Source organism: Engraulis encrasicolus, chromosome 18, assembly GCF_034702125.1.
Source record: "Engraulis encrasicolus isolate BLACKSEA-1 chromosome 18, IST_EnEncr_1.0, whole genome shotgun sequence".
NCBI lineage: Eukaryota > Metazoa > Chordata > Actinopteri > Clupeiformes > Engraulidae > Engraulis > Engraulis encrasicolus.
In genome coordinates, this window is record NC_085874.1 from 24,090,678 (window position 1) to 24,115,802 (window position 25,125).

The 25,125-nt window shown below is 44.7% G+C and overlaps 2 protein-coding genes across 2 annotated transcripts; both read left to right on the plus strand.

The window, feature by feature from the left end:
* Positions 1-218: 218 nt before the first annotated feature.
* kcnk13b (potassium channel, subfamily K, member 13b) lies at positions 219-4,954 on the plus strand. Its single transcript, XM_063222433.1, has 2 exons — positions 219-552; positions 3,963-4,954. Exons 1-2 carry the CDS (start codon positions 219-221, stop codon positions 4,952-4,954), a joined length of 1,326 nt encoding a protein of 441 aa, XP_063078503.1.
* A 6,546-nt stretch (positions 4,955-11,500) lies between these two features.
* On the plus strand, positions 11,501-24,428 carry LOC134469184 (26S proteasome regulatory subunit 4). The gene is made up of 11 exons (XM_063223307.1): positions 11,501-11,545; positions 12,207-12,260; positions 12,355-12,451; positions 12,647-12,771; positions 17,288-17,473; positions 18,206-18,334; positions 18,770-18,866; positions 19,976-20,165; positions 21,368-21,519; positions 22,326-22,480; positions 24,294-24,428. Exons 1-11 carry the CDS (start codon positions 11,543-11,545, stop codon positions 24,426-24,428), a joined length of 1,323 nt encoding a protein of 440 aa, XP_063079377.1. The 5' UTR covers positions 11,501-11,542.
* Positions 24,429-25,125: the final 697 nt, after the last annotated feature.

Here is a 25,125-nt window from a genome sequence, read left to right on the forward strand (position 1 = left end):
AAAGTGCGTCACGTTCTCATTCTGAGACGATGTCTCCAAATACGCGCTCGTTTTAACGCGTTCAGAAGCTAGAAACTCGAGACTCGGAGTGTTAGTTGGACACACTAAACAGTGAAATTGTGATGTGCTCATATCCTAGTAACTTGCCAGCTGTGATTTGGTGAGGATGCGGTGGCGCCTCGGGGACACCTGTTCCACAGTCACCACCACATACTGCCATGGCTTGCCGGAGTGGCTGTTGTGGCTTCGGTCCGTTCAATGAAGACAATGCGAGATTCCTTCTGTTGGCGGTGTTGATAATACTTTACCTCCTGTGTGGAGCCGCAGTCTTTTCAGCGCTGGAGCAGCCGAAGGAGAAACAGGCAAAAGAGCGATGGGCGCTGCGGTTTGAGCACTTCAGCCAAAAGTATAATCTGAGCAAGAGAGACCTGGGGAACTTTCTGAGGAACTATGAGGAGGCAAATGTTGTAGGTATTCGAGTAGACAGCACAAGACCAAGGTGGGACTTCACTGGCGCCTTCTATTTTGTCTGCACAGTGGTGTCAACAATTGGTACGTTTTGGGGTTTTTTTTTGTTTCGTTTCGTTTGTTTGTTTGTGTCTTTGTTTTTGTTGTCTCACATGTGGCATAGACATACGTTATCAATGATCCAAAATGTATTCTATCAATGTTTCTAGGTTGACTTTGTCATGAAGCTGACAAGCTGCATCATACTATACTAAACATCATATAAGTCTATCCAAAATATCATGGTTACTGAAATTTCCAATTTCAGAACTTCATTCAAATTTCTTTTCATACAACATTTTTGTTTTAGCCGCATAATAGGTAGGCCTAGTAGAGAGTAGACACATCTTGGAACTTCCCTGGATGTGTCCCAATCTGAAACAAAACCAATGTATTTACCTGTTATGTGCCATTAAATTGACCTAATAGCAGTTCATCCCTTGTGTCTGATGATTACATATGAAGTGAATGGAGCTAGTGACCTGAACTAAAGTGCTCAGAGCTATAAGTGCTCGGATCTATGATGTCCCATCATCAAGGGACGGCACAGCTGTTGAAAGGTGACTCATTGTTGAACGCCTCTCCATTCAAGCTCCATGGCAAACCATGAGATTAACCCCTTTTTGGCCTGATGCTGCGTGTATGTTGCTTGACCTTTGGCGCCTGGAGCGACATATAGGCCCTATGTTGCATTCAGACTCTTGAGATTTTAAGGGTTTTTTTTGTTTGTTTAAAATGTGGGTATGTTAGAGCTGAATGAACACATTCTAATGCAAGATGAGGGTCCTAGTTTTTAAATGTGACTTATTTAATGTATTTATGGTTTGGAGGCTGAGATAATTAGGTTTTAGGCAGAGGCCACCTTTTCCCAAAAAGGGCTTAGACATTAAGCAGACCCTTTTTTGCAGGTGCCTTAGGCTAAAATGGGTTAGAGATATGGATACACACAGATAATTTAACAGCTTTTGCATTATATTTGGTCCTAGAGTATACTTCCAGAATCCTAAGTGTTGAATTAACACAACATTTTCCCAGGGTTTTTTTGTCCCCTCCATTCTCGGCTATCCTCCTATGTAGAGACATCACTCCCATATTCAGAAATGAATAACTATGCATGCACGTCATGTGAGGATGTGTAGGACCAAGAGGATGATACTAATAGGCTGCTCTTGTGCGTGCCTATATGATGGTTTTATCTCTTTCATGAAATCGTGCTTAGAATGTATGAGTTGCCTTAAATGGCTGCTGGTGTCGGAGAGAAATAAGCATCAAAGCATTTCTTCTGACAGTGCTCTTACCAAGACTGGTCATGTTTGCCTGGCTGATTATTTGCCCATCAGCACCAATTGATCAATAGCCACAAGTCAATATATGTACACATGACACTTGCACTCACCAAACAATACTGTGCTAACTTGTAGGCTATTAAGCAGATATTTCTGAATAGATACAAGGATGAATGTGGCATTTCAACCAGAATATTAATTTTAATGGGTATCAGTATTCTTTTCACACACCAAGACATTTAAGGCGAACCCATATGGGGTCCCGACCCCAAGGTTGAGAACCACTGGTTTGGGGGAGAGAGAGCAAGAGAGAGAGAGGGAGGAAAAGAGAGAATGACAGCCAGAGAGTGAGGATTAGAGAGAGTCAAAGGTCTGGTTGTCAGTCATCACCAATGGCAACCTGCCCCTAACGGTGAGTGTGTTTGAAGCCCCAGCATTTGCTGCCTGAAGGAGGGGGGAGGCAACAGTGTGTGTGTGTGTGTGTGTGTGTGTGTGTGTGTGTGTGTGTGTGTGTGTGTGTGTGTGTGTGTGTGTGTGTGTGTGTGTGTGTGTGTGTGTGTGTGTGTGTGTGTGTGTGTGTATGTGTATGTGTGTGTGTGAGAGAGAGAGAGAGAGAGAGAGAGAGAGAGAGAGAGAGAGAGAGAGAGAGAGAGAGAGAACGAGAGAGAATATGTATATAGAGAAAGAGAGAGTGAGAGAAAGTGTGTGTGTGAGAGAGAGGGAGAGAGAGGAGGGCTGTTGACATAAGGGGAGTGGTTCACATGTGGCTCATTATGAGCCAATTAAGATCTGCTCTTTAATGAGCCCTTGATCCCTCTTTCCTTTCCCTTCTCCAGTCCTCGCTAAAAAGGGAACCACTGATGACAGGGCAGCAGCTGCACTGGGAAGATGCTCGCCAGATAAGTTGTGTTGACATAGCAAGATACTGATTGTGTGGGTGGGTGGGGAAGAGTTCTTCAGGTGCAATCAGCGGAATCATGTTATTTTTTTCAAGAGTGTCATAATCTGGAGCATATGAAAAGATAATGTAACAATAAAATGCATAAACCCACAGGCTTTGTTTTGAAAATGTCTAAATAAAATCTATATACACATCTTTAAAATCTTTAAAATCACATGACATCATGAGATGCTAAATATTGATCCGTTTGCAGGTGTTTACATTTGGTTGTTTCCAACATAACATAACAATATATTTGTGTTCTGATACTGTGTTCAAATTACACATTTATCTGTATTTTTTCTCAGTGTACAAACCCCCAAATCTCCAACAACAAAGGCTCTCTAACATCTCCACTATACCAAAAATCTTCACTGATTTTCTTGCCGTCTGGCCCCGGGTCCCATGGACTCGTAATCCATGACTGGGTTCAGTAGCCGTAATCAGCACACACTGACCACAGTCACATGTGGCAAAGACTAAATGCATGTAAAAACATCTGAAATGCCTTTTTATGACATCAGGATGAACTGTATGGATGTACTGAATTGTAGCACCAAAATTGAATGAATTGTATGGATGCATTGCAGGTTTGAATCCAGTATCAGTTGAATCTCAGGTTGAATATAGGTTCGAAGTCGGTGTTTGAATCCCGTATTAGTTGTGACTAGCCTCAAGAAAACAGGCTGCAAGTAAGCCCGGGGGCATATTGAGTTCATCATTGATTCTGATGGAGATTGTGACCTTTACAATAATACCTTACACATGGGAATCTGATAATGCGTGTATCTGATGAATGTGTGTCCTTTTGAATGTGTTCCCTTCGTGAAGTAGAAAACAAAGAAATCAGTTCTTAACATTTCTCTTGCCCATGAAAAAGACATGAAGTTAGCCCTTTTAAAGACAAAATGTTTGCTTTTAGATAAGCCAAATACTGCAGCATTGAGTAGCTCAACTGCAGAACAGTGAAAACCATAAAGAACAGAAAATATCTTAAATGGCGATTTTTCTCAGTTTCGTTCTCAGGGACATGTGACTCTGAGTTTGAAATCCAGTCACCTATGTGTCATCTCCTGCATAATAATTATGTAATAATCACGAGTAATTTATTATATATATATAATATATAATATATTATGTATATTATATTATTATATATTATGTAAAAGCATCTCCTCAACATAATATAATGTTATGTGTTGTTTGTTTGCTTTTTTCCTGGCACACAGGGTTTGGCATGACCACGCCAGCCACCGTCGCCGGAAAGGTCTTCCTCATTTTCTACGGCCTGATAGGCTGCGCGGCCACCATCCTGTTCTTCAACCTCTTCCTGGAGCGCGTCATCACCGTCATCGCTCTCGTCCTCAAGCTCTGTCACGAGCACCGCCACCGCCGCAAGGCCATCCTCCCCCAAAATGGCCGCCCGCCTGAAGGTGGATTTGCTCGCAACCGTGGTGGGGGCAGGGGCGGCCCGGACGGCGGCTGGAAGCCCTCGGTGTACTGTGTGATGCTCATCTTGGGCGTGGCGGCCATTTTGGTTTCCTGCTGCGCGTCGGCCATGTACGCGTCCGTGGAGGGCTGGGGCTACCTGGACTCGGTCTACTTCTGCTTCGTGGCTTTCAGCACCATTGGCTTCGGGGACATGGTGAGCGGGCAGCGGCAGGCCTACGAGGCGCAGCTGGCCTACCGGCTGGCCAACTTCCTGTGCATCCTGACGGGTGTCTGCTGCATCTACTCGCTCTTCAACGTCATCTCCATCGTGATCAAGCAGGTGCTCAACTGGCTGCTCCGCCGCCTGGAGCTGCTGTGCGGCTGCTGCTGGCCAGAGGGGGCGCTGTGGTTTGGCGGCACTGTAAGGGGTGGTGGCCACAACCACCACCACCACCATGCGCGACGAAACGCGGTGGCCCCGGGCCGCAGCACGCGCCACGGCGTCGGCGGCACCCGGCAGAACCGCAACCCTTCCATCGAGACGGACGCGGTGAATGAGAGCGAGACGGACGGACGGCGCATGTCGGGAGAGATGATCTCCATGAGGGACTTCCTGGCTGCAAACAAGGTCAACCTGGCCATCATGCAGAAGCAGCTGTCGGAGATGGCTAACGCTAACGGGCACCCTCGACAGCCTGGCTCCGGCTCCAGACACAACGGCTTCTCTGGAGGTGTGGGAGCACTCGGTATCATGAACAACCGCCTGGCGGAGACCAGTGTGGACCGGTAGTAGCCCGATTATCATTGACTTTTAAATCTCTTCGCTTCGAGACTTGGTCTGACCAAGAGCATAACAATTAACATCTCCCAAACGGCATGGTTGACCCGCCTCCCTTAGTTTGCTAATGATTGTTTGCTTCCTGACAAAGTGGGAGGAGTTCCCGATTGTTCGGGAGATCAGAAACGTACTTGTATTGCTCTTGGCCTGACTAGTGTCACATGACTTGTGTCACATGGACGGCTTAGCCTGGCTAGACCGGTAGTGCTATGGCAACATAAAAGGAACAAAAAGATCACCATCAACCAACCAGATGAGTCTGTTTGGACTGAACTGAAAGACGGGGAGAGAGACAGAAATATGTAGAGAGACTCACAGATACAGAGACTGGCACATAATGTGTCGGAAAGGACAAGAGAGACACAGATTCAGAAAAAATAAAGTCTCACTATGTGTGAAGATTGTATCTCACCCCCTCACAACATTGAATAGAGCAGTAGAGTGCTCTGCACAATTCGATGAATCCCAAGCACTCCATTTTTAGAGATGGGATTTATGGCTCTTTGACGGGATCCGGATCTTAGTGGCTCGTTCCTTTCAAAGAGCCGTTCAAAAAACTGGCTCTTTTGGCTCTTTTTTAAATGATGTATTCAGTGTTAAGAATGTAATATTTTGACTCCATCTCAAGGTAATTTTGTCCAAACAACAACTGATTATTCTCCTGCTTCTAAAGACCGTTTTTGCCTCTCTTTGAGGTAAACAATTGTGTTTTTTCCCAAATTTAATTACTCTGGTCGAGGTCACGTGAAAAATGAACGAATGAACGAAATAACGGTCGAGTGGCTCCCCCAGCTGTGATTCGGTTCCCATCGTTCACTTCAGGGAGCCGTTCAAAAGAACCGGCTCGTTCATGAACGACACACCTCTATCCATTTTACTATGTGTAGCCTACAGTACAGCATTGCACATAAAAGCAGCTCTGCCCGCCTCAGGGAAACTCCACATGTTGAGGCCTGAGCACACAAAAAGCAAAACACCCCAGAGGAAAGAAGGTTTGAAAAAAGAAAAAAAGATGCGCTGCCAGACTTGGCTCCTTTTTTCTCTGTGTTACAATAACAGCCCAATCACAGAGGTGTCTGGTTGTGCCGTTATAGGTTCATGTACTGTATTCGTGTCCATCAGAAAGAGAGAATTTGTGAAGAGAGAATTCCGTCTCTCTTTCCAAGTGTCTAGGCATTTCCAGATATCTGGATAAAAATGCACACGTACACTCACTCACTCACACACATACACACACACACACACACACACACACACACACACACACACACACACACACACACACACACACACACACACACACACACACACACACACACACACACGAACACACACACATTTGGGATTTAAAATATGACTTAGCATGTCTCAGATGCTTTCAGCTGTGCCGCAATAAAGGTAGCCTAGTAAACTAGCCCCACCCGCCTAGCGGCCAAAATTATTTTGCCTGCGAGTGGGTCTAGCCTTGGACAATGCCCCAGGCCCTTAAACTGGCTGGCCAATCACAGCGCAGCAGATTTGTTTTGATTTGCTTTGAATCTTTGGATGCAAAGTGGACAGGGTTTTGAGGGAGTGACGATGTTGGCCAATAGGCAGTTGGCCAATAGGTAGGCACGGAACAGTTTGAAAAACAACGGGTTGTTCCCATCAACAATCTTCTGATGTCTCATTGATCAGGGCCAGACTAAAGATTCACATTTAATCTCACATTTAGGATGGCTTGTCAGGCTATAATAAAGGCACCTTTTATGCCCTAGTTAGTTTAGATTTTTGTATCTGATGCTGCCAATCACAAAATATAGAGGTCTGACATAATTCTTTAGTAGTCTCCACACTCTGGTTCTAGGCTTGACCCAGATCGGTCCAGGTCAATAATTTTAGTCAGGAGTCGGCGGATTGGTGTGTGGGTGGGTGGGTTGGTGAATGAGTGTGGAGGATGGATGGGTGCTTTCAACTCAGTCTTCAAACTGCAGGTGTTCTGTCATGCCACTGGCGTAACACAAGTACTTCAGGCCCGGTTCCCTGCAAGATACCAAGAATGGGCCCCCCGAACGAAAAAAGAGGGCCTAATATCACGTGGAGGGGGCTCATTTCTTCAATTCAAGGGCCCATGTGGGCCCCCCGCCTCATATGGGCCCCCCTGCCTCGCGGGGTCTGGGGGGGGGTATACTTTACGCCCCTGTGTCATGCCTTGAAGCACAGCAAATGAGCTGTGTGAAGAAAGGATGCCGAGAGGACAGGGAGTCGATAGCTGTTTGTGTGTGTGCTGAAAAGACCTAGTCATCTGGGAAAGCCGTGAGGAATGATTACAGTCTGCCTGTTAGGGATCCCCATTTTGATTGAGCACTGCAAAGAAGCAACGTTGACTGTGACTTGATGTGATGTGATGTCTCATCTGAGCTGAGCTGTGAGCTCGATTGACATATTCAGTACAGCAGTGGTCTCCAATTAGTTTTCCCCAAGGGCCAAATTATGCAGGCCAAACCAACGCCCCAACCCAACGAGAAACAAGTTGGATGTCTGGACAGAAAACAGATTTTCGTTTTTCCATTTTCCCTTCTTGTCAATCTATGTTATGAGACTGTTAGCACAAGCTCTAACTCTCTGTGAATGCTTTGGAGAGATGTGACCCACTCAAGTTTTAGCGACTGAAAATCACATTTATTCGTCACACACATTCATTTGTATGACCTCATGGCGGGCCAAATGTTTGCCATGCCCGGGCCAGGTTTGGAGACCGAGGCAGTGCATATGTCCTCCAAGAAGCAAGGACACCACAAGTGGTGCTATCATGTCTTCCCGAACATTGCCATTGCCCCTTCACCCACATGGTATGGTTTGTTTGAGAGAGGAAGAAAATAAGACATTGCCTGATCGGGTATATTTTTTATATAAATACCAAGGCTTTTAAGGCATTTTCTGAGTTTAAATCTTGTGGTAGGCTAGTTACTGCACTTTGTCTTAGTAGGGCAGAATGGATAACCAATAAATAATACTGTTCTTCACATTACACATCACACGTGGCTTCTTGTAAAGCATACATTTAATTTAATTAAAGAAAACATTGGGTTTTGTCACTTTAGTTTACTGCATATGATGAAACAACACTGTTGCTCATGATAGGGTAATAGTACTATTAACTGTATTTGTATAGCACAATTGCATGTACGATGCAGCTAAAAGTAATTCAGTAATAGAAATACAAGGAGCACTGGTGCGATTTCTCACACTTCTTTGGTGTTCAAGGGATCTGTAATGCCCTTAATTTAAAGTGTCAATTTATTTATCTTTGTGTCAACAAAAGCAGAAATAAACATTGTACAAAGCATTAAAAGTTGATGGTATAATATCTGAGTTTTTGATATCTTGATTCATTCCATCGAAATAAAAACTCTCATTACTGATATCTGTGATATAGTGCATACTCATCCTCAAAATCATAAGGACATTTTAGCTATTTTGTTAGTTATCATATTTTAACAACAAAAGCTTTTTCACACATCTTAAAAAATGAAAAAGTGTCAACAAAGAAAATTGTTTGAAACAGAGCTTTGACACAGCAGTTGCCAGAAAAGACACAATGGGTACATTCCAATATGCGACCTTGCGTCCTCCACTTGTGCTTGTGGCCTCGCATTTTGCTGATGCCCCGCCACCATGGAGAAAACAATGAAGTTTCCCAGCAGTCAGCCTAGCCAAAACAATTTTTGGGGGACTATTCTTCATTTACCATCCTGTTTGAACATGAGAAAATTACTTGATTTAGCTTAAATTGAGCTTTTGCGAGATATTGAAATATAATGCTGTTGTCAGGGATGTCATCACAATGTACTCCTGGTATGAGGCCACAAGCACAAGTGGAGGACGCAAGGTCGCATATTGGAACACATCCATTAGTATGTGCCGATATGTATATCATGCAAATGACACAATAGCAGTCACCTCTCCAAACGCACCATCAAAAGCAATATCTATCCTTAGTGCATCTATCACCAAGTTACCATGGTAACTGTAACACTTTTTCACTGCAACATAGCGAGTATGTGAGACAATGCATTAGAGTCACTGGTGTGATAACAGTGTAAGCCATAGAAAATTGCCTCTTAACTCACATCAGGGGCTCTAAGCACCATAAGGAGGTGGTAGATTGTGAAGGCCATACAGCTAGGCTAAGTACACACTAAGCTAGTGATATACACTGTATATAAAAAATGACAGAAAAACAAATAATTTCACAACTTTTTCCAACTTAATTCTAAACTACCAACCTGTACAATGCAAATGAAAAAACAAACTCAACGCTTTAAAGGCCAAAATAGAAGATACAAACTTAAATTAACATGGATGCATAAATATGCACATCCAGCTCCTTTGGTTTTTATAGTCTTGATGATGTGGCAATATTTTGTTCACTCCTCTTCGCAAAAACACTCCAAATATGACATATTGCGAGGGCCTCTCCTGTGCAATCCTCTTCTGATTAACCCTCAGATGTTTGACGGGATTCGGGTCTAAACTCTGGCTGGGCCATTCCAAAGCCTATTTTATTCTAGTGAAGCCATTCTTTTTTTTTTCTTTTTTTAATTTAGACATAGGCCTAGGTTAAATATCACACTTAAAGGGGTATGCCACTATGTTGGGGCTTAATAAAGTTAAAATCGTTGGCTGGGGTTTATAAAGGTGGTTAAGTTTAGATTTTAACTGCACTAAGCCCCAAAATAGTGGCATACCCCTTTAACTACTAGTCCATCTTCATCTACTTTCTAACAGGGGGTCGAAGGTTTTGTGACATCGCTGACTGGAATTTGTAGTTGTTCATAATTCATCCCTGACCAGGCCCCAGGTAAAACAGTTTGTGTTATGTTTTGCGCCATAGGCTACTTTTTGGAATTATGCCCAAAAAGTTTAATCTTGATGGAGTAATTTTTGCAAAACAGATGCATGGGAAAATGTGTTTAGGCCTATTGAACACTGTTTATCCGATGAAACCGAGGTTGAACATTTTGGACATAATTTCAAAAACTAGCGCATAGTTTGGTGCAAAAACAACACTGTATAATATCATTAAATAACACCATGTCTATGTGAAGCATGGTGGTGTCAGCATCACGCTTTGTGATTGTTTTTCTTCAGCTGGAACTGGGGCCTAGACAGGGAGGAAGGAATTATGAAAATTTGGTAGTGCACAAAAATTTGCCCCCTTTTTAGAAAGGTGAAGATGCAGCGGAACTTATTTTTTCAGAATGACAATTACCCTAAGTAGGCACACACCTAATCAACAAAATAATAGCTTCACACAAAGATTGAGGTTTTGGAACAGCCCGGAGCTCAGACCTGTAGGCCTAGGCCCTATCCGCATTGAACAACCGTGATCTGATGATCTGATCATATGTTCATATCTGATCATATTTTCTAATTGCTGTCTGTCATAGTTTTCATTAATGTGGGAAAAAAATGTGAAAATTGGCCTAGGCCTAATAGAGTTCTTCAGTAACGCGGAAGCATGTAGTAGATTGTAGTCTTTCATGTTAGCATTTAAGGACTTCCTGGTTCGTATCGGCTTCCGGCCTCCATTGGGAATGAATTGGGGCCAGTTTCAAATAAGCTCCGAGTGCAAGCACGCGCTTAGCGAACCCCCGCAAACTGTCGAGGGTGTTAAAAATAGGCTGTAGGTATGACATGGTTGATCATTTTGTGTCAAACTTCGACATAAATACGATGTTGCGTCCATATGCTAAACCCGGAAACTTTTGGCGACTACAGAAGCGGCGCCGGCATACACGTGCGGAGGGTTGTACCCATGGCAACCAAAGGAAAGTAGTTCGGAAGTTTTAATGATCAGAAAGGGGTTAGCAATATTGAATTATAATCGTCATGATTTAACATGTGAATACACCAACATGATGATACGATCCGTTCCACTAATGAGAAAGGGATGCGGGGACACGCTAATGTTCGTTGTTGCCGTGCAACTTATATTTTTGCCAAACCTGAATCTCTATGGCGTTTTGCAATGTAAAAAATCGCCATGGAACCGGAAGTCCAAACGCCGCATACAAGTTGACGTCAACGCTGAAGAGCTCTATTGTCTTTCTGTCATTTTTAATGTCACAAAAAACTAGCATTTGGACCGTCAATTTGTATAGGCCTAGGCACTGTAGGTATTAGCTTATTTATTTATTTGTTGTTTTTTTGTTTGTTCATTTAAATAGGCTACTTGTAGCATGGCTTAGGCCTACTTGCTTGCTACAGACAGGTCACTTGACTGTAGGCCCACTTTCATAGGCTACAGACGTTTTTTCAATTATTCACATTTTCTTCATCAAACATAGTAGGCTACACCTCCGTAGATAAACATCTGAGGTCAATGTTAATCGCCCAGTCAATTTCGTGGCCAACACAGGGTGGAAACATAGGGAGATCTTTTATTCTTTTCTGATTTTTGTGTTCCTTGGAAATGCGAACGGAAATACCCAACCCGCTTCGTTTGTCTGCAACGGCTTGCCGTAGTTTGACGTAGATTTTGAGAGACAGACAACTATGGTAAGTGATCAAGCATTTTCTTTGTGAACGATTTTGTGTTATAAACGTAAATTAGGCACTTTATCAAAATAGACATGTATAGCTCCAAATCACATTGCATGGCTGTTGTCCATATTCTGTACGATTTTCTAGAAATAGAAACGTGTATTCGTTATATTTCATGCAATACCAGCAAAAGTGACCGCTCGGTTACAGAAAGCTACAGGAAGAAAGCTAGCAAAATAGCTAACATGAACTGCCAAAACGTCTGCTTGAAACAGTCCAGCTGAAAAGTCATGATTTGATTGTGTGGTGCAGTGATGACGCCTGTTTATTTTGCATTTCTAATTATAACATTATGGTTAAGAAGCCCTTGCATTCTTTACCTTCTCGACTATGACCTGAAAGGTAGCTTGCCGTTTGTTGTGTCTAGTTTACACGGGCGCACTGACTTATTGGTAGTAGCTATCTAGATATCCAAGAACGAAGAACTCGACTGTTTTGATGGTAGCTCTTGACAGTTGTATTGCATTCACTTGTTGAGATGTAGACATGTAGAATTGGATATTTAGACTATCCAGACGGGAAATTATTGCATTTACTAATTTGCCCGAGGCTGTAGCAACGTTAGGCCTATTGTAATGTCTTGTCTGGTGAACTGTCTTGTATACTTTTTCAACAGGGACAAAGCCAAAGTGGCGGTCATGGTCCAGGAGGCGGAAAGAAGGATGACAAGGTGACAATCATTTCTGAATTCTAGATCTATCCATTCAACATACCACAATAACAAACGTATTATAAATGCACGTGGCACTGTCATTCTGTAACAGGACAAGAAAAAGAAATATGAGCCCCCCATACCCACCAGAGTAGGCAAGAAGAAGAAGAAGAGCAAGGGACCTGATGCTGCCAGCAAACTGCCTCTGGGTACGAGATAATCACTGATATACCCTAAAAGACAAGACACTTATAATTAGACACTTACAATGATGCGGTTTGTCAGTTTGGTGAAACCGAACGAAAATAACATCTATATCATGGCGTTTTTTGCTAATAGCTAACCTCTTATTATGTTTCTTTTGTTTGTTTTTTTATTTTTTATTTGTGTTCTTTGGTCTTCAGTCACTCCACACACACAGTGCAGGTTGAAGCTGCTAAAGCAGGAGCGCATCAAAGACTACCTGCTGATGGAGGAGGAGTTCATCAGGAACCAGGAGCAGATGAAGCCCCTGGAGGAGAAGCAGGAGGTGGGTGGGCCCGGGGATGACACTGGGGCTGGGGCTGGGTCGAGGGCTAGGGCTGGGCAAGGAGGCGAACATGCATAGCACCGACTCTTGTTCTAGCAGACTTTTCAAAGTACCTGCTAGTTCCGAGAGGCAGAGCTGTTCGGAATGCCTGGCACATTATTCTGATTCCTCATGTGGGTCATTTCACGTGAAATCAGACACTTTGGGACCCACCACTCCCGGGATTTCAATCATGACTTTGGTGTGCCTTTTCAGTACAAGGTAGCACCCAAGAACTGTCATTGGTTTTGAATCTGACACTAATATAAGGGAAAACAGACTAGGAAAGGTTCAAACACTGTGAGTGTAGGACACTATACATCAGCCCTCAATATAGGCAGTCAGTGTTAGTCCAAAAGATGCCTGTGGTGTTGTTTGAAAGCTCTTTTCTGGCTCGACATATAAACTATCACATTGGAATAACAACTACTCTCAGAATATGAATTATGATAAAATTGAAAAATAAAAAATTGAATATCTAAAAAACTCATATGTTAAAATGGCCAGTTCCTTGTCCAGAACGTACCCGGCAATGTCATGAGCAGCCCCTAAAATGCTGGTGTTCGATTTGTTATTCATTTCAGAGAGAATTTGACTCACAATATGGCATCATACAGACCACTTACTAATAATATGGTAATACCATAGTACTTCACATACAAAACAAAACAAAACAAGAAGGTCAGTGTCCATGGTCCCAGGTTTCATAAACTAAGGCAGATGTCAAATTTATACACACCAAATGATGATTATGTGAATGTTTGAACATTCTTCTCTGTGTACCTGTGCCATCTCCCTTTACCATACTTAAAGAGATAATCAATTGCTCACACATCCCTCATTTTGTACTCCTTCATGCATTTGAGCAGCAGCTGTGTCTTTGGTAGATAATGTATAAGTACGATCCCGTTGCAGTTACAGGTTCCACTACCAGAAGCACATTCCCGATGATCCATGACAAGTCTATCTGGTCTGAAGGGAAAGTGAAGGATGGAGATGCCCATAGATGCAGGAAGTTCAGTTCACCTATCTCAGTGGCTCGCATACATTCCTAAGCACATGCTAGCCACCATTGCCATCATATACTGCTACAACATACCTTGATGCTTTGAAAATGTAACACGATTCCTTTACAGAGCTCACTTCTAATCAACTCTGCCTTCTCCTGAATTCTGAAAATTGCCGAACTTTCCACTGTGGTCCATTGACCAATGGGAAGAAGCTGTGTAGTTTTTGAGTACCTTGAATGAGTTCTTGCAGATTCAAACCTTTTCACAGTTCTCAGCTTCATGATGGACAATCCTCTGTTGTGCAAACTGGCAATGGATGTTCTTTACTGATTATCCTTGACTGAACTCCCTTGAACCAGGACGTTTTTAAAACTATAGTTTTGTAATTCAAGATGCTATATTCAATCATTTTCACTGGAACAACCAGTGCAAGGCCACAATCCATCCATTTGTATCTACTACCAAGATCATTGAAACTGGAAAAAATATCTGTTTGTTGTGAATGCAAATATTAAAACTAAAACAACATGATTATTAAATAAAAACAAAAGTTAATAAACAAAAAAATACCAACCAGATCACAAAAAAGTATAATAAAAAAATAAAAATTTTCCAAACACTATCCATCCAAAGACATAAGTAAAGAAATAAGAAACATATTTCTTAAATACTAACAATAAAAATAAATCAAAAAAAAAAAATTTACAAAATTAATCTAATAATATTAACAAGAAATCAAAAGTGCCAACACTAAGAAAACATACCACCTGCCCGGACACCCCCCCACACCCCCCTGGACCAACTCCTACCACAAAAACCTACACTTCCACACACTACATCCACACCCCCCCACCTCTATTAAACTCCCCCAACCCCCATCAACCACCCACCCCCCACGCTCCCCACACCAACCACACTAACCCACCCCCCAGACATGCACCAACCCTCCAACACAAACACTAACCCCACCCCACCTCACCCCCACCCCTACTCCACCCCACTCCCACAACCCATCACCCCCACACACCACCTTAAAATCCGTCCCAACCAACAAACCTAGCGACCATCAAAAAACCCGCAACACCTACTTTCCACTCACCGCACACAGACACCGAGACCACCACCCCAACCCCAGCACCACCCCACTACCCATCAAACCCACACCCCCCCCCCTACCCAGAAGCAACATGCCTTACCCCCCACCCCCCCCACAACCCACCCCACCCTCCCCCAGCACTACCAACCCCGCGTCCACCCCTTTCAACCAAAGCCCCCCAGTCCCTACCACCAACCCCAGCCACACCCCCCAAACGCCCCAAGCCACGCCCGACTAAACCACAGACGACTACCACACCCTCCGCCCCCAGTCCCGCAAAAGGCACCCCGAACCCCCAAACCCCCCCCCGAACATAATACTCTCACACCTCAACCACAAGACTACTAACGACCAACGCCCACAAACAATATACACCCAACCCCAACTACACCCACCACCTCATACAAAAACACGCCACCCCCCACACCCCACCGGCCCCTAGCCCCCACTACACCCTCCCCCACCGCCCACACCCCCACCCCACCCCCCCACCCCCAGCTCCTCGAATAACCCACCCCCCCCCTTCAACTACTCCTCCCATCCCCCCCCCCCCCCCGCGCACATCGCACCTACATCGCGCCACTCGCGCCTCCCCCCGCCAAACACCCGACCCGACCTCACTCTACAGCCCTGCCAACCCCCATCGACCACAAAACACTCCCCGACCCCCAATACCTCCATCCCCTCCAACCATCACCCCAATCATCCCACATAATCCTTCATCACCTAAATCAGATCCTCCGTGACCAACATCACTACAGAACGACCACATCAGAACCTCAAAATTAACTGAGGCTTATCATTACAAACACAACACCTAACAACACAACAAATTTGTGCCCACCACGAAGGCCTATAATCACAACCAGCCTAGATTCCCAAATATCCACATCACAATTCAAATGTTCCAATTCTTTCTTATTCTTGACATTAAATTGCTATCAGCACTAGCCAGTCATCAACTCCTCATGACAAATAAAAAGTAACGCCATACCAACTGTTTTGAATTTGTCAGATAATGTCAAGAACATCCATTTCCAGTTTGCACAACAGAGATGTAACCATCATGAGCTGAGAACCTGTGAAGGGTTTGAATCTGCAAGAACTCTTCAGTACTCAAAACTACACAGCCTTCAGCCCATTGTCAATGGACACAGTGGAAGTAGGCCATATTCAGCATTTCAGAGAGGCGAGAGTTGAAAGTAGTGGCCCATAAAGGAATGTAGTTACATATTCAAGCATCAAAGGGTATGTTGTTAGCTGTATATGAAGCAACTGGTGGCTAGCATTGCTGAAGATGTATGCCGAGCAACTGGAGATGTGAAAACTGAACTTCCTGCAATCCTCAATGGTGCCATACTCCATCCTTCACCTTTTCCCTTCATACCAGATAGACCTGTCATGGATCATCAGGATGTCTTCTGGTAATTGTGAACCTGTAACTGCAACTGGGACGTACTTATACATTATTACAAAGACACAGCTGCGCTTCAATGCACTGGTAGAGTACAAAATGAGAGTGTAGCCATTGAATACTCTTTAAAAGTATGGTAAAGGAATATGGCACAGGTACACAGGAGAAGGAATGTCAAACATTCACATATCATCATGTTGGTGTGTAGAAATTGACATCTGCCTTATTTTTCTGAAACCTGGGACCATTTGACACTGACCATTTTTTGTTTTGTTTTTGTTTGTGTCATGTGATCTATCTATGGTATTACCATAATATTAGTAAGTGGTCTGTATGATTCGCATATTTGTGAGTCAAATTCTCTCTGAAAATTAATAACAAACCTAACACCAGCATTTTAGGTGCTGCTCATGACATTGCCGTCTACGTGTGACAAGGAACTGGCCATTTTAAAATGATGATTTTTTTTAGATATTCAATTTTTTTATTTCAATTTATCATAATCATGTCTGAGAGTAGTTGTATTCCAAGGTGATTGTGTAATTATGTAGAGCCAGAAAAGAGCTCAAACAACACCACAGCATCTTTTTGTGACTAACACTGACTGATTTATTGAAGGTCTGAATGTATAGTGGTCCTACCCTCACATGTGAACCATTCCTAGTGCTGTTTTCTCCCTTAATATTAGTGTCAGATTCAAACCAATGCAGTTCTGGGGTGCTACCTTGCTACTGAAAAGGCACACCAAGTATGATTGAAATCCGGGTCGGTCGGGTCCCAAAGTGTCTGATTTCACGTGAAATGACCCATGTACTAGATTCCCATCACTGGGAGAATGTCCTTGCAAGGCGCTGGGAACGCAATGTGTTAATTCACTTATAAAGGGACACCGACTCTCATCATCCATCGTTGGCGACTTCTATCTTTTCCTGCCTCATATTCCTGTTCTTCCTGCAGGAGGAGAGGTCAAAGGTGGACGACCTGAGGGGGACGCCCATGTCCGTGGGCACGCTTGAGGAGATCATCGATGACAACCACGCCATCGTGTCCACCTCCGTGGGCTCGGAGCACTACGTCAGCATCCTGTCCTTCGTGGACAAGGACCTCCTGGAGCCCGGCTGCTCCGTCCTCCTTAATCACAAGGTGGGGGCCTCATCAAGCTTGGTTTGGGGTGGGGTGGGGGTTGGAGGCCTTAAAGTGATACTGTCCCATTTTTGGAAATAAGCTCACATTACACATCCCCTTGAGTTAAATAACTGAATTGTACCTTTCTCCTGTACTTTCATCCGTTCTCTGAGTACGGCAGTGCAAATTTTACCTCCAAGCTAGCAGTTAACATTGACTCGTATGAGACCAGTTAGCCGCCAGCTGATCTCATAGGACTCAATGCAGGATATAAAAGAACGCACACCAACATATATGCGCACACCACAAAAGCTCCCTTGTCGTGATTTAATATGTGAGAACTTGGCACAACATTTCGACTTGTATGGTCTTTGGCAGGTGTCTATTGTCGTGTAGGTTCGTTCATTCTTCTCGTCTCGGTCTTTGTGAAAGTGAAAAGTGAAAGCCCATTGGGAAACTCCAACTCCCATTGTCATTGTGACACAGCACTCCACAGCACACAAGTGAACTCTGCACACTGCACACAACGAGGAGCAGTGCGGTGGGACGGTACCATGCTCAGGGTACCTCAGTCATGGAGGAGGATGGGGGAGAGCACTGGTTGATTACTCCCCCCACCAACCTGGCGGGTCGGGAGTCGAACCGGCAACCTCTGGGATGCAAGTCTGACGCCCTAACCGCTCACCCATGACTGCCATGACTTTGTGTTGGTTCATTCATCCCTCTTGTCTTGGTCCTGGTGTTGTGTAGGTTCATGCGGTCATCGGGGTGCTGATGGACGACACTGACCCGCTGGTGACCGTCATGAAGGTGGAGAAGGCTCCTCAGGAGACATACGCCGACATCGGAGGACTGGACAGCCAGATTCAGGAGATCAAAGTATGTATGTGTGTGTGTGTGTGCGTGTGCATGTGTAGGGTTTTGTCAAAAAAAGGTGTTCTTGTATAAATATGAGACAATCCGCACAAATCCGCACTTTTTTGTGCAAAGAAGCTTTACTTGAAAAATGTATTTTTAAAATTATTTTATGTTGAAAGATTTAAATTGAAAAGAAGACTTCATACTTGGTGTTAGTAGTCACCTTGAAGTGTTTTTCCCTACCCAGAGCCTGAAATATGTAGCATGTCGTACCCGACTTTGACAATACGCATTTGCAAATGTAGGTAGAAGTGGGTTTTGTCTTCTGTATCCTTACCAGCCGTGTGTGTGTGTGTGTGTGTGTGTGTGTGTGTGTGTGTGTGTGTGTGTGTGTGTGTGTGTGTGTGTGTGTGTGTGTGTGTGTGTGTGTGTGTTTGTGTGTGTGTGTGTGTTTAGGAATCAGTGGAGCTGCCTCTTACCCACCCAGAGTATTACGAGGAGATGGGCATCAAGCCCCCCAAGGGTGTTATTCTCTATGGTGCGCCAGGCACAGGTGAGCTACAGTCCGTTTATGTGTCCTCAGTAATGCCAGTGGCTCAGTTTCGCCGGAATAAGCACTCCAGTTTTATGGGCTACTTTACTAGGGGAATGACATCTCACACCCCTGCTGTCATTATGTGACAGCACATGACCAGGCTTCTGTATTTGATGCCAAGGGTTAGCAAAAGGATAAGTTATTATTTTGCGTCGCCATCATGTTGCATTCGCCAGGGCCTAGACCTCTCCCTAACCTCAATGGTCAGTGAAACCCTTTTGCGTCAAGGGGGTTCCTATGGCTTAAAGGAGCACTCCTGCCAATTTCAATGTGCTGTTGTATTGCTCACGCTGCCCTTGAGTTGTCAGTAGCCGGTGACGCCGCAGTCGCAGCAATACAACAGCACATTGAAATTGGCAGGAGTGCTCCTTTAAACGCTATTACGCAAATTATGCAAAGGGTCTACCTTTGGCGTCAAATATTGAAGCCTGGTCAAATAGTTGTTTAACCCATTGACACCTAAGGCACCTGCACAAAAGGGTGCTGAATGCCTGAGCCTTTTTTGGAAAAGCTGCCCTCAGCCTATAAAAAAACTAAATATCTCAGCTTCTGAAGCACATAAAAATATGCACTAAGTTGCATTTAAACGATAAGACCCTCATCTTTCATTAGAATGTGTTCATTCATCTCAAACAGAGATTTTTAATAAAGTTGTCTCAAATCTCATGAGCATGAATGTTGCGTAATGCAGATCCAGGCGCCAGGGCCAATGTTGCGCAACGCAACATCAGTCATCAATGGGTTAATGACATGTTTGTTGTTTAAGGAGAGAGTGCTTGATAGACCATACTGACTTGGTTGCAAACCTTTGTTCAAGGGCAGGCAAACTATGCAATTGCATTTTGTAGTTATTGTTTAATTAGCTTGTTTCCTTTTTGGTCACTGTAACTTCAGGGTCACTATGACAAAGTTCATAGATAATGCACCAATATACAGTATAGGCCATGTTTTTTCTGTGTGTGTGTGTTTGTGTTTGTGTTAAAGGCAAAATTCTGCTGGCTAAGGCTGCTGTGTTTTTTTCTGTGGGTTGTTGTGTCGTGTCTACGCTGTGCGCGTGTGTGTTAAAGGCAAGACGTTGCTGGCCAAGGCTGTGGCCAACCAGACGTCGGCCACGTTCCTGCGCGTGGTGGGCTCAGAGCTGATCCAGAAGTACCTCGGCGACGGGCCCAAGCTGGTGCGCGAGCTCTTCAGGGTTGCCGAGGAACACGCGCCTTCCATCGTCTTCATCGACGAGATCGACGCTATCGGCACCAAGAGGTGAGCCTGATACCTGATACCTGTCACTATCCACTTCCTGTCTAGTACATTAGCCTGACGAGCCCGCCCAAAGATCTTCTATTAGAGTAAGATCAAAGAAGGTGGATCTAACAAGAAGCGTCATTTTGTTTCTTTTCCGGTATCCACTTTACGTCAGGTGAACGCCCCTCCTGAGGTTGAGAATCAATGAAGTCCCCTTAGCGCTGTAGATGGCGGTAGCGCACGTCTTGCGCAAACACCTCAAAAAGAGAAGAAGAAGTAGGGGACAACGCCCCCTTAGGAGACCCAACTTGAGCACACGCTTTTGCATTGAGTGGGCGTGTTTTGCGATATCTTGGTTTGATTCAGTATTTTTGGTAAGATACTTCAAGCCTGTGCATTTCCTGGATCCATGGGATGTCATGGTGAACACCCCTTTAGGAGACCTCCGATTAGGTGTCTTGCGGTTGAAAATGTTCCCTTGGTGCTGTAGATGCCGGTACAGCACATCTTATGCAAGCTGTCACCAAATGCCACAGAAAGACAAGAAGAAGGAGGGGACAATGCCCCCTTAGGAGGCCAAACTTGAGCACACTCCTTTGCATTGGGTGGGCAGGTTTTGCGTTATCTTACTCTGATAGAAGATGTTTGGCCAGCCAATTTGAATTACTTAAGTCATTCATACATGGTCTGGGTACCTGAATGCCCTGGAGCGATTAGGTGGGAGGAGTGAACCTTACTATAAAGTATCACCATAAATATGAATATATTGCTCACCTGTAACCTGTCATTAGCCACTACCTGCCTAGTGACGCATGAGGCCTTCACAATGCTCCTCTGTTCATCAGCAATGTTGTGGGTCGCCTTTAGTGGGTGTCGCACGCACACACACACACACACATCAAGCATTGGCTTTTTGGTCCAGGTTTGGCTGTGTCTGTGCTTGTTTTTAGGCTGTGTCCCACCCACCCCACACCCTTTGCCTCAATGTAATGTTTGTAGCGCACGGCACGCATAACCTTTTTCGAGGCTTTTGGCCTCTAGTGTCCATAAGCACACCTACATACTTACACACACTTACACTGATATTATGTTGAGCAACCTTGGGTGTTTTGAAAGGCGCTATATAAAACGAAGACATTATTATTATTATTATTATTATTATTATTATTATTATCATTATAACCTGGGTGGTGATGTTTCCCCCCCCCCCCCTCCAAAAGGTACGACTCCAACTCGGGCGGCGAGCGGGAGATCCAGAGGACCATGCTGGAGCTCCTCAACCAGCTGGACGGCTTCGACTCCAGAGGGGACGTCAAGGTCATCATGGCCACCAACAGGATCGAGACGTTGGACCCTGCTCTCATCAGGCCAGGTGAGGCATGGACACACACACACACACACACACACACACACACACACACACACACACACACACACACATGGACATGGACATGCGCGCATGCACACACACATACACTGGATAGAAATGATGACCCCTGCCCTTTTTAGGCCAGGTGACATATGCACACACACACATATGCATACACACACACACACACACACACACACACACACACACACACACACACACACACACACACACGTCTGAACTGTCTAGGAAAATGTACTCACGCCACATGTTTCTCCTCACACGTTTCCAGGTGTTAATTAACCCAAGGCTGCTTTAATTTTGCTATGCCTTGGTTCTGTGCGCCTCGTCACCTCTTTGGTTGTTTTGGATTGAAGCATCTGAACATTTGGCTGAAAGTAGAGCACCTGACTTCCCAATAAACCAGCAAAAACAGCATGTCTTCAAAGTCATACTGTCCCATTTTTAGAAATAAGATCACATTAAACCCCCCCTTGAGTTAAATTATTGAGTTTTACCGTTCTCCTGTACTTCCTGCAAATTTTACCTCCAAGCTAGCAGTTAACATTGAGTCCTATGAGACCAGTTAGCCGCCAGCTGGTCTCATAGGACTCAATGTTGACTGCTAGCTTGGAGGTAGAATGTGCACTGCCATACTCAGAGAATAGTTGAAAGTACAGGAGAAAGGTTAAAGGTGAAAGGTGAAAAATAAGCTTATTTCAAAAAATGGGACACTATCACTTTAACAGAGTGTGCACGTGTGACTGTCCCACTTCCTCCCCTTATTTGCGCGGTGTGACTATTTCCAGGGCGTATTGATCGCAAGATCGAGTTCCCCCTGCCGGACGAGAAGACCAAGAGGCGCATCTTCCAGATCCACACCAGCAGGATGACAGTGGCCGACGACGTGACCCTGGATGACCTCATCCTGGCCAAGGACGACCTGTCAGGGGCAGACATCAAGGTAAAAACCAGATGAAGTAATAAGTCAACAGAGCTGCCTGGATTAATACTCACAACAATCAAGTCACGTCAAGTGTACTTTGTCAAAAATCTAATAATAATAATAATGAATAATAATGTTAATAATACGATCATCCTGGTCAGGGGCCGAAATCAAAGTAAACACAGCAGCTTGAAGTAATGATCCAATAGTCAATAGGCAATAATAATAATGATACTAATGATCCTATCCAAGGATGACCCATCAAGGGCCGACATCAAGGTAAACAGAGCTAGTATCCTAAAAATAATGATAATAGTAATTATTTTAATAATGATGCCATCATTCTCGTCAGGGGTGTTAATGTGAACAGGGCTATTAGTTTGGCAGGAACACATTAGGGTGCCGTTTGAGTAGAGACTAGCGGTGGAAGGAAGGAACCCTAGGTGTAAAATGACAGTTGATTTCACCAAAACCACAACTGAGGAGTTGTTGATGGCAGAATCAGCTGGCTCAAATGGCAGCGGCTCTTACTGCTTGGATATCGGCATTTGTAAACAAGGTCAACCTACCTAAATCTCGCACAAACACTTAAAATCAAAGACACTAGAGAGAAGACTGCTCACTCACCTCATAAGAGCATAGTACTGCATGTCCACAAGAGGAGTCACTTTTATTTTCTTCTACTGTCAGTACTGGCAGCATGGTAAAGTGCAATGCCAGTTACACCAGTGCTTGAGTGTGGAACAGGTCATAGGACACCATGAATTTTTGACAGCTGTCATTAATTATCCCCCGTAGTTAACGCCGACCGACAGCTGTATTTAATTTGGCCACAAACTGAGCATTGACAACTGGACATCCTCTTTCGAACGGGGCCGGAACTCGGAACAAAGCCGCTCGCACCCACAAAGCAATTGAAATTCCGGACATCCGGACTTAGGTGCCGTTTCCACATAGCTGGATATTTTTATATGTGGATATTTTTTTCTCCTGCTTGTATTGGTTTTGCATTGGTTTTGGCCTTCCGTTTCCACGTAGCAGATATTTAAAAATCCAGGTGCAGGAGAAAAAAATATCCTGTTTAGGGGTCTGAAACGCATTTGTTACAATGGAGGATTTTTTTTATCCACATGTTGCGTTTCCACGTAGCAGGAGACAAAAATACCCTGCTAAAAAAATATCCTGCTACGTGGAAACAGCACCTTATTTACGTCACATTTTTTATCCATCATTGCGTCATACCCTCTGCCCATGCGCACAGTGTCAAGCTACGCCCCCGTACTATAGCGTGGCCAATATATTTTCCATATATCTTCTTAGTTTTTGTTTTTTTTTGCTCAAACCCGAAGTGGTTTCTGACCGATGGACTGAATGGCTGACGTGTGGCAGGCAGTTGTGATGAGTCGTGCAACTGCTGCCCTCTGGTGGCGGAATTAAGCATCAAGCTTTAACAAGTGGGAAGCAGTTTTAGCCTTGGTTTTTTAAATATACTATTATTATGTACATGAATATGTAGGTGGGTTGTTGTTGTTAAGCAATCTTGGTCTATGAATGTTTCAGTAGTAGTAAGAAGGCTGGTCATCTATTCTGAGCATAATTTTCATTCATTGACTCTTTCTTTCCTGTTTTTTTGCTCCCTCATTTTTTGTCTCCACTGTCAACCTGTTCTTTAATTTTTTTACATCTCTGTTTTCCTTCTCTGTCTCTCTGCCTCTCACTTGTTCTTGCTGTGTGCATCTCTCTCTCTCTCTCTCTCTCTCTCTCTCTCTCTCTCTCTCTCTCTCTCTCTCTCTCTCTCTCTCTCTCTCTCTCTCTCTCTCTCTCTCCCCAGGCCATCTGTACGGAGGCTGGTCTGATGGCCCTGAGAGAGCGCAGGATGAAGGTCACCAATGAGGACTTCAAGAAGTCCAAAGAGAACGTGTTGTACAAGAAGCAGGAGGGCACGCCAGAGGGCCTGTACCTCTAACCACACAGTTATAATGTATATTTACAACCCACCCCAACCCCCTACCCTTCCTACCCCCACCTCCATCCGCACCTCTACCCTGTCCTACCCCCACCTCCATCCCCACCACGCTATCCCAACTACTACCCTGTCCTACCCCCACCTCCATCCCCACCTCTACCCTGTCCTACCCCCACCTCCATCCCCATCTCTACCCTGTCCTACCCCCACCTCCATCCCCACCACGCTATCCCAACTACTACCCTGTCCTACCCCCACCTCCATCCCCACCACTAGCCATCCTACCCCCACCTCCATCCCCACCTCTACCCTTCCCACTACCCTGTCCTACCCCCACCTCCATCCCCACCTCTACCCTTCCTACTACCCCGTTCTACCCCCACCTCCATCCCCACCACTACCCTTCCTACCCCCACCTCCATCCCCACCACTACCCGTTCTACCCCCACCTCCATCCCCACCTCTACCCGTCCTACCCCCACCTCCATCCCCACCACTACCTGTTCTACCCCCACCACTACCCATCCCCACCACTACCTGTTCTACCCCCACCTCCATCCCCACCACTACCCTTCCTACCCCCACCTCCATCCCCACCTCTAACCGTCCTACCCCCACCTCCATCCCCACCACTACCCTTCCTACCCCCACCTCCATCCCCACCACTACCCGTCCTACCCACACCTACTTCCCCACC